Source organism: Somniosus microcephalus, chromosome 10 (genome assembly GCF_052327205.1).
Source record: "Somniosus microcephalus isolate GS21.2 chromosome 10, FLI_Smic_1.0, whole genome shotgun sequence".
In the NCBI taxonomy this organism is placed as follows: Eukaryota; Metazoa; Chordata; class Chondrichthyes; order Squaliformes; family Somniosidae; genus Somniosus; species Somniosus microcephalus.
Window position 1 is genome coordinate 154892201 of NC_140996.1, and position 10928 is coordinate 154903128.

The 10928-nt window shown below is 41.2% G+C and overlaps 1 protein-coding gene across 4 annotated transcripts in view; it reads left to right on the forward strand.

Moving 5' to 3' along the window:
• Positions 1-9158, forward strand: part of LOC147111779 (augurin-like) — a 149190-nt gene extending 140032 nt beyond the window's left edge. For all 4 annotated transcript variants that reach the window (XM_085999000.1, XM_085999001.1, XM_085998998.1 and 1 more), the window contains one exon: positions 8567-9158. In XM_085999000.1, coding sequence (XP_085855126.1) covers positions 8567-8734 — 168 coding nt within the window. In that variant the 3' untranslated portion in view covers positions 8735-9158. The remainder of the gene's footprint in view (positions 1-8566) is intronic.
• Positions 9159-10928: the final 1770 nt, after the last annotated feature.

Consider the following 10928-nt stretch of genomic DNA (forward strand, 5'->3'; position numbering starts at 1 on the left):
AACGATAGGGAGATGGCAGAAATATTAAATCATTATTTCGCTTTGGTATTTACCAAGGAGATTGAACAGGTGGACATGACATTGAATGACGAGATGAGTAATGAGATAAGTGCATTTAAAATAAAAAAGGGGCTATATTAAACAAACTAATCAAACTCAAAGAGGATAAAACCCCTGGTTCGGATGGATTGCATCCCCGTATTTTAAAAGAATCTAGGGAAGGGACAGCAGAGACATTACTACACATATTTAATAATTTGTTAGAAAAAGGTGTAGTGCCAGAGGACTAGGGGATAGCTAAAGAGGGCAGTGTCCTAGGCCCAACCATCTTCAGCTGCTTCATCAATGACCTTCCCTCCAACATAAGGTCAGAAATGGGGATTTTCGCTGATGACTGCACAGTCTTCAGTGCCATTCACAACTCCTCAGATAATGAAGCAGTCCATGCCCGCATGCAACAAGACCTGAACGACGTTCAGGCTTGGGCTGATAAGTGACAGGTAACATTCACACCACAGAAGTGCCAGGCAATGACTATCTCCAACAAGCAAGAGTCTAACCACCGCCCCTTGACATTCAATGGCATTAATATCACCGAATCCCCCACCATCAACATCCTGGGGGTCACCATTAACCAGAAACTTAACTGGACCAGCCACATAAATACTGTGGCTACAAGAGCATGTCAGAGGCTAGGTATTCTGCAGCGAGTGTCTCACCTCCTGACACCCCAAAGCCTTTCTACCATCTACAAGGCACAAATAAGGGGTGTAATGGAATACTCTTCACTTGCCTGGACGAGTGCAGCTCCAACAACACTCAAGAAGCTCGACACCATCCAGGACAAAGCAGCCCGCTTGATTGGCACCCCATCCACCCCTTAAACATTCACTCCCTCCACCACCGGTGTACCAGTGGCTGCAGTGTGTACCATCTACAAGATGCACTGCAGCAACTCACCAAGGCTTCTTCGGCAGCACCTCCCAAACCCGCGACCTCTTCCACCTAGAAGAACAAGGGCAGCAGACGCATGGGAACACCACCACCTCCAAGTTCCCCTCCAAGTCACACACCATCCTGACTTAGAAGTATATTGCCATTCCTTCATCGTCGCTGGGATAAAATCCTGGAACTCCCTCCCTAACAGCACTGTGGAAGTACCTTCACCACATGGACTGCAGCGGTTCAAGAAAGCAGCTCACCACCACCTTCTCAAGGGCAATTAGGGATGGGCAATAAATGCTGGCCTTGCCAGCGATGCCCACATCCCATCAAAAACAAAATTTAAAAAAAGTAGTAGAATGGATTGCTAGCTGGCTTCAAGACAGAAAGCAGAGAGTAGGGGTAAAAGGTAGCTATTCACAATGACAGAAGGTGGGGAGTGGTGTTCCACAAGGATTAGTGCTGGAACCACTGTTGTTCACAATTTACATTAACGATTTAGACTTTGGAATCAAAAACACAATTTCTAAATTTCTGGATGATACCAAATTGGGGGGAATAGTCAATACTGAAAAGGACTGCAACAAATTACAGGAGGACATTAATAAACTTGCAGAATGGGCAAATAATTGGCAAATTAAGTTCAACACAATGTGAGGTATTACATTTTGGTAGGAAGAATAGGGAGGTCACATCACTTGGAGTGTTTGAGTCTAGGTGGAGTAGAGGAACAAAGGGATCTAGGAGTACAAATATATAAATCACTAAAAGTTGCCCCACAGGTTAGGAAGGCCATTTAAAAAAGCAAACTAAGCACTAGGGTTTATTTCTAGAGGGATAGAATTGAAAAGTAGTGAAATTATGCTAAACCTGTATCGAACCTTGGTTAGACCACACTTGGAGTACTGCGTGCAGTTCTGGTCGCCATATTATAAAAAGGATATAGAGGCACTGGAGAGGGTGCAGAGAAGATTTACAAGGATGATACCAGAAATGTGAGGCTATATATATCAGGAAAGCTGGGTCTCTTTTCTCTTGAAAAAAGGCGGAGGGGTGACCTAATAGAGGTCTATAAAATTATGAAAGGTTTTACTAGAGTGGATACAGAGAGAATGTTTCTACTTGTGGGGAAGAGCAAAACTAGAGGCCATCAATATAAGATAGTTACCAAGAAATCCAATAGGGAATTCAGAAGAAACTTCTTTACCCAAAGAATGGTGAGAATGTGGAACTCGCTACCACAGGGAGTGGTTGAAGCGAATAGTATAGATGCATTTAAGGGGAGGCTGGACAAACATATGAGGGAGATGGGAATAGAGGGTTATGCTGATAGAGTGCGATGAGGAAAGACGGGAGAAGGCTCAAGTGGAGCATAAACGCCAGTATGGACTGGTCGGGCCGAATGGCCTGTTTTGTGCCATTTATCCTATGTAATCCTATTCTTGTGGAGGGAGAGGGTATGGCTGAGGTACTAAATGAATATTTCGCATCGGCCTTCACTAGAGAAGAGGATGCTGTCAATGTAGCAGTAAAGGACGAGGCAGTAGCAATATTGGATAAGAAGAAAAAAGATAAAGAGGAGCTACTTAAAAGGTTGGTAGTCCTCAAAGTAGAAAGTCACCTAGTCCAGATGGGACACATCCTAGGTTACTGAAGGAAGTAAGAGTCGAAATTGTAGCAGCTCTGGCCACAATCTTCCAATGCTCCTTGGATATGGAAGTGGTGCCAGAGGAGGATTGCAAATGTTACACCCCTGTTCAAAAAAGGTAAGGGGGATAAACCCAGCAGTTACAGGCCAGTCAACCGAATACCAGTGGTGGGAAACTTTGAGACAATAATCTGGAACAAAATTAATTGACACTTGGAAAAAGTAATCGCTAATAAATAAGTTTACACGGATTTTTTAAAGGAAAAATCATGTTTGACTATCTTGATTGAATACTTTGATGAAGTAATGGAGAGGGTTGTTGAGGGTAGTGCGGTTGATATTGTGTGTATGGATTTTCAATAAACATTTGATAAAGTACCACATAATAGACTTGTTAGCAAAATTAAAGCTGTGGGATTAAAGGAACAATGGCAACGTCGATACAAAATTGGCTAATGGATAGAAAACAGAGATTAGATTAGTGGTAAACAGTTGTTTTGCGACTGGAGGTAAGTATACAGTGGTGTTTCCCAGGAATTGGTATTTGGACCACTGCTCTTTTTGATATATATTAATGACCTAGACTTGTCTATACAGGATAGAATTTCAAATTTTGCACGAAACTCGGAAATGTAGTAAACAACGTGGAGGATAGTGACAGACTTCAGGAGGACATAGACAGACTGGTGAAATGGGCAGACACATGGCAGATGAAATTTAAAGCAGAGAAGTGTGAAGTGATATATTTTGGTAGGAAGAATGAGGAGAGGCAATGGTACAATTTTAAAGGGGAGGAAGGAACAGAGACACCTGGGGGTGTATGTACACAAGTCTTTGAGGTGGCAGAACAAGTTGAGAATGCTGTTAAAAAGCATATGGGATCCTTAGCTTTATTAATAGAGGCACAGAGTACAAAAGCAAGGATGTTATGCTAAAGCTTTTATAAAACACTGGTTAAGCCTCGGCTGGAGTATTGTGTTCAATTCTAGGCACCACACTTTATTAGGATGTCAAGGCCTCAGAGAGGGTGTAGAAGAGATTTACTAGAATGGTACCAGGGATGAGGGACTTCAGTTATGTGGAGACACTGGAGAAGTTGGCTTTGTTCTCCTTAGAGCAGAAAAAGTTAAGAGATTTCATAGTGGTGTTCAAAATCGTAAACGGTTTTGATAGAGTAAATAAGGAGAAACTGTTCTTGGTGGCAGAATGGTCAGTAACCAAAGGACACAGATTTAAGGTAATTGGCAAAAGAACTCGAGGTGACATGCAGAAACAATTTTTTTACACAGCTAGTTGTTATGAACTGGAATGCACTGCCTGAAAGTGTGGTGAAAGCAGATTCAATAGTAACTTTCAAAAGGGAATTGGATGTGTACTTGAAAGGAAAATATCTACAGGGCTATGAGGAAAGAGCAGGTGAGTGGAGCTAATTGGATAGCTCTACCAAAGAGGCACGATGTGCTGAATGGCTTTCTTCTGTGCTGCATCGTATGCTATCTACATGTGCATGCACAACAGGGTTTGTTGGTTAGTAATCAGAAGTGGGAACACTGTTTATTTTCCATGTGCACTGAGGCCAATAGTAACACTCCTACTTCTGCCCTGACTTGAACAGCTAATTTCACATAGACAAGAGTTGAACTTAGAACTTTCTTGGGTCTGCATTGTTCAGCTGCTGACTGGACAAACTCTCTGATCTATCCGGTGAGCATTAACATACCTATAATATATCAAACAATAACAAATAAAATACATCAGCAGTTGATGCCACATTTTGTGGACACTGCAGGAGTTTATGCTTTTCTTCAGAGTCCTGAGAGTTGTGGATAAAGCCACAATTTTATACTTTTGTTTGAGCTGAAATACATTATCCCTTCTGATCATCTTTTGTTTATTGGGTAAGACTAGTATGTGCTATCAGATTGTTTGCAGCTCAGTGTATTTAACTGAGCAATTATTATCACTTCTGAAGAGCAATGCATAATGATGTCACTCAATGCCGGGGTGTACTGTAGCAAAAAAAAAGCCCATCTAAAATTTTGATACTTTCACATGTTAACAGCTCATTGAGACACTAGTGAATTTCTAGATCTGTGTTTTTTCTCCCCCTTTTTTGCAAAGTGAAATAGCAATAAATGAATAACAGGTAAAAACCTACGTCATGAAAATCAAGTATAAAACAACCAAATAATCTGTGTCATTTACTATCTCTAGGGGAAAATTGGAGTCACTATGGCAACCTTATAAAATATGGAGCTAAAATGAATGCCAGTCAGTACTAAATCTTGGATATACCTTTGATTGCAGAATTGGCAGCTGCGAGGAGGATGCTGATCTAGACTTTTGGTAGCTAGTCACTGAGTAGACCTCCCAAGGTTGTTTTTTGACCTATACCAATTTAAGTTTTTCCTCTCAATAAAAGTACTGATCCCTCTCCTCAAGTGCCATTCTAAAAAAAACACATCTATACATTTTTTCTTGACAACTTTATTAAGTCTCCATTACAGGAGATTCTCAAGAAAGGGACATCATCATAGTAAGAACATTCCCTGCTGTTTAAAAGCCCTTGAAACTGTTTTCTTCCCACTACTTGTAATTTATCCACTAAGCATGGCTGCTTGCAGTCTCACTCTGCAAATGCTTTAGTGTTCTTATTCTCAGGAGACAATGGGAACAACTATTTTTAAAGTCGGCTTGAGCTGCATAGAATTTTCTGCACCCAAATCTAGGTTAATGGCTGGTGGCCATTCAGCCAGCCACTCTGAATTAAATGTCCTATTAAGCGTAGGATATAAAGGACGTGCAACATGAGGAAGCAACAACTTGCATTTATATAACAGATTTAACATGGGAAAACATCCCACGGTGCTTCACGCAAGCATAATCGGACAAAAATGACACAGAACCAGAAAAGGAGAGAATAGGTGCTTAAAGAGATAGGTTTTAAGGAGGATCTTAAAGGAGAGAGAGAGAGGTCGAGAGGCACAGAGGTTTAGGGTATGACAGAGCTTAGGGTCTAGATAGCTGAGGCAAGGCCACCAATGGTGCGGTGAAAGTAGTGGGAATGAGGGATGCAAAAGAGGGCAAATTTGGAGAACTGCAGAGATCTCAGAGATTTGTTACAGCTGGAGAAGGGATGGGGTGGGGTAAGGCCATAGTGGTCTTTCTGATTAGTAGTGCACAGCAGCAGTTCCAGTATAGCAGCAGATGAGTGAGGAGCAGTGGGAGTGGAGCCCAAGGGCTGAGAGCAGTAAAACCAAGGAATGGTGAAATAAATCCACAAGATCAGTGCAGATGAGAGACTTTGTCCAAGGAAATAGCTGTGGGGAGTTGAGGAGAACTCAAGATCGTGAGCACTAGTAGGAGCTTGAGGAGCCAGTCCAGTGAATGGTGACTGAGGCGTTCTGGAGGGTGAGTAGAGCCACAGCCATGGAAAGTTCCAAAGTAAAAGTCATTCAGCAGTAATGGAGTAGAATCCAGAGGAAGATGAGAACCAGCGGGAACAGTTCACAGCTAGCTCAGCATGGTGTGAAAAATTCTCAGCAGCGCAGTGGAGAACTGAGGACCCAGGAGCAGGCCTGGCTCTAGAATAGAGACATCCCAGCAGAAACTATGGCCATAGAAAACTGCAGTGATGATGGAGGTCACTAGAGATTCCAGATTACACAGTGGTAATATTTTGCAGAAAGAAATAAAGGAATATATTAGAGACACTATTAATTGGCATAATCATACATTTCAAAACCAGCACATTTTCTGAAACAGTTACATAGAAACATAGAAGATAGGAGCAGGAGTAGGCCATTCAGCCCCTTGAGCCTGCTCCGCCATTCAATGCAATCATGGCTGATCATCCAAATTCAGTACCCTGTTCCTGCTTTCTCCCCATATCCCTTGATCCCTTTAGCCTTAAGAAATATATCCAACTCTTTCTTGAATATATTTAATGAACTGGCCTCCACCGCCCTCTGTGGCAGAGAATTCCACAGGTTCACCACTCTCTAGGTGAAGAAATTCCTCCTCATTTCAGTCCTAAATGGCTTATCCCTTATCCTTAGACTACGACCCCTGGTTCTGGACTCCCCAGCCATCAGAAACATCCTTCCTGCATCTCATCTGTCCAGGCCTGACAGAATTTTATAGGTTTCGATGAGATCCCCTCTCAATCTTCTAGACTCCAGTGAGTATAAGCCCAATCGACACAATCTCTCCTCATACGTCATTCCTGCCATCCCAGGTATCAGCCTGGTGAATCTTCGCTGCACTCCCTCCATGGCAAGAACGTCCTTCCTCAGGTAAGGCGACCAAAACTGCACACAATACTCAAGGTGCGGTCTTACCAAGGCCCTGTACAACTGTAACAAGACATCCTTGTTCCTGTACTCGAACCCTCTTGCTACGGAGGCCAACATACCACTTGCCTTCTTAACCACCTGCTGCACCTGCATGCTTACCTTCAGCGACTGGTGCACAAGAACACCCAGGTCTCTTTGCACTTCCCCTTCTCCCAATCTATTGCCATTCAAATAATAATCTGCCTTCCTGTTTTTGCCACCAAAGTGGATAACCTCACATTTATCCACATTATAGTGCATTTGCCATGTTTCTGCCCAATCACCCAACCTGTCCAAATCGTACTGGAGTTTCACGACATCCTCCTCACAGCATACCCTCCCACCCAGCTTTGTGTCATCTGCAAATTTGGAGATATTACATCCAATTCCCTCGTCCAGCTCATTAATATATATTGTGAACAGCTGGGGTCCTAGGACCAATCCTTGCGGTACCCCACTAGTCACTGCCTGCCACTCGGAAAACGACCCGTTTATTCCAACTCTTTGCTTTCTGTCCGCCAACCAGTTCTCTATCCAAGTCAATACCTTGCCCCCAATCCCATGTGCCTTAATTATGCACGCTAATCTCTTATGTGGGACCTTATCGAAAGCCTTCTGAAAGTCCAAATACACCACATCCACTGATTCTCCCTTATCTATTTTACCAGTTACATCCTCAAAAAATTCCAGTAGATTAGTCAAGCATGATTTACCTTTTGTAAATCCATGTTGACTTTGTCCGATCCTGTCACTGTTTTCCAAGTGCTCTGCTATTACATCTTTTATAATGGACTCTAGCATTTTCCCCACTACCGATGTCAGGCTTACCAGTCTATAATTCCCTGCTTTTTCTCTACCACCTTTTTTGAATAGTGGGGTAACATTAGCTACCCTCCAATCCATGGGTACTGTTCCAGAGTCTATCGAGTTCTGGAAGATGACCAGCAATGCATCTACTATTTCTAGGGCCACTTCCTTAAGTACCCTGGGGATTTATCGGCCTTCAGTCCCATCAATTTTCCTAACACCATTTCCCTACAAATACTGATTTCTTTCAGTTCCACCCTTTCATCAGACCCTATGTTCCCCGGCATCTCTGGGAGGTTATTTGTGTCCTCCTTTGTGAAGACAGAACCAAAATATGTATTTCGTTGGTCTGCCATTTCTTTGTTCCCCATTATAAATTCCCCTGATTCTGACTGCAAGTGACCTACGCTTGACTTCAGTTTTAACTGAAGAGGAATTCTTGTGAAAGTTCTGGCAAATCATTAAAGAATAGGCACTGCTTTGAACTCTTCAATCTTCTTGAATGGAGCTGCTATGTCCAGAGGATGACTAATTTTTCTTCCACTTCCTGACTTCGAAGTATATCGCCGTTCCTTCATCGTCGCTAGGTCAAAATCCTGGAACTCCCTCCGTAACAGCATTGTGGAAGTACCTTCACCACACGGACTGCAGCGGTTCAAGAAGGCGACTCACCACCACCTTCTCGAGGGCAATTAGGAATGGGCAATAAATGCTGGCCTGCCAGCGACACCCACATAGCATAACTGTGCTTTCTCCTTTCATTTAACAGTATAGTTAATTTTCAGTACATAATCATTTTAAAGAGTTAATTCATATTTTTTAAATTATCCTGCAGAAATTTGAAGAAACCGTTGCGTATTGGATGAGCGTGCACCAAGGCGCTGTTCACGATGATCACTCCCGGTATTACAACCAACACCATTATGATGGCAATTCTCCAATTGGCCCTCATTATTCCCAATCTATGCGCCATGGTGCTAATGTCAACTACGATGATTATTAAAGCAACAAAATATAATCAATAAATATTATGTTATATAGCTTTTTCTCCCCTGTTGGCATATCTTTTTCTTGAATATTATCGACTCAAGTTGGAAATGCAGGAATCTGACTTTTGTATTTGCTTCGTAAACAATTACAAATGCAAATAGTTTCTCGCGTCCAAATACTATAGATCACATTTTCATTCTTCTAAAACTTGGTATATGTTAATCATCTTGAAGCAATTTCCTACATATTACAAATTGAATGTTGTTACTATAGTAAATAACTTCATGAGCATTGTTTAGAACATAAATTACAGAAATAAAGGTTATTGAATATTGGGATAATTTCTTGAATAAGTATCTATAGTTTCTGAAATTTGTTTTCTTGGCTTTCTAAAATGGTATTCTGTATTTTCTGATTAAACTTTAAAAAAAGTGTAATCTGTTACATGTTTTATAAATACAAGTCATGACAACAAAGTGTTAATAGATTTCCTTGGATGAACATTAGGCTCAATAACCTCATCCCTTTTTGAATCCTTGCCCTCCACATGAGCAAATATTTCTTTACCCACCCTGTTCCTTCATCCACCTACTCAATCTAATTTTGAATGGTGGCATTGTTTCTGCCTCAACCACTAACCCTGGAAGTGAATTCCACAGCCTCACAACTGTGTGCGAAGAAGTTTCTCTGACCCTCGGTTCTCTTGCATTTAATCTTTTATCTATGGTACCTTGTCTTGACCCCTTAACTATTGGAAACAGTCTGCTTCTATCTACCCTGCCCCATCCTTTCATACTTTTAAATACTTCTATTATATAACCTGTACTTTGTGTTGTTCTCATCAAAAAGGACCCCATTTTTCAGGTCTTCATATTGTCTCATGCCAGGCAGCAGCTGCAATGCACCCTCTCTCGTTCTTCAGGTTTTATAGATTTGTCGTTATCCTTTGCCCTTTATATTCTAAACCTCAAGATATTCAGTTAACTTTTATTTTACAGCCTTATTAACCTGAGGTACTACCTTCAATAGTCTGTGAACTATCCCTCTGCTCTTCCACATCACTGAGCCTACTTCCATTCAGTATAATTACTGCTGTTTTAAAACCAAAATGCACTACCTTGTACTTAATGATACTGAATGCCATCTGCCATTATCTTATAAATATCCCTTTGCAGTTTCTTTTGGTCTACTAAAGAATTAGCTATATCTGCTATACTAGTATCATGTGCAAATTTTACATAGGATATACAGCACAGAAACAGGCTATGTGGCCCAACCAGTCCATGTCGATGCGCTTGAGCTTCCTTCCATCTTTCCTCATCTAACTCTATAACCCTCTATTCCCTTCTCCCTCATATATTTATCCAGGTGGTGTAGCTGTACTTGAGGGATAACATATTGGTGGTAGAAAAAAGTGACGCAGCTATCCATAAGACAGAAATAGAATCCATATGGATAGAGATAAAAGATAAAGGCTCAATCACGCTGATAGGGGTAGTCTACAGCCCACCTAATATTGGAAGGGAGGTGGAGGAAGAAATATGCAAACAAATTCAGGAAATTAGTAAAAAACATGGAATAATAATCATGGGGGATTTCAACTACCCCAAATTTAATTGGCCAGAAGAGGTAGGTAAAGTGAATAAGGGATTGGAGTTCCTACAATGTCTACAAACCCAATATGTAAGAATCCCAACAAGGGAGGATTCGCTACTGGATCTAATGGGGAATGAACAAGAGAAGTAAAAGTAGGGAACATCTAGACAATAGTGACCATAATTTAATACACTTTAAGATAATAATTGAGAAGGACATAAGTATGACAAAAACCAGGGCAATAGATTAGAGAAAATCCAATTAAGAGGGGCTGAGAAAAGAACTCGGGAAAATGAAATGGGCAACAATATCGGCAAACAATGATGTGGAGCAACAATGGGAAACATTTAAAACGGTGTTCAACAGGGTCCAGGAAAAATATATTCCGCTAAAAAACAAGATAAACACCAATGAGACACCATGGATGAATAAAGACATAAGGAAAGAATTGAGGGTAAGGAAAGAGACATACACTAAGTACATGGACAGCAGGGGAAAACATGACAAGGGAGAATACAAAGAGATTAGGAGACAAATCAAAAAATCAATTAGGAAGGCAAAGAGGAACTATGAAACTAAATTATCAAGGAACATAAAACAAAATGGTAAAA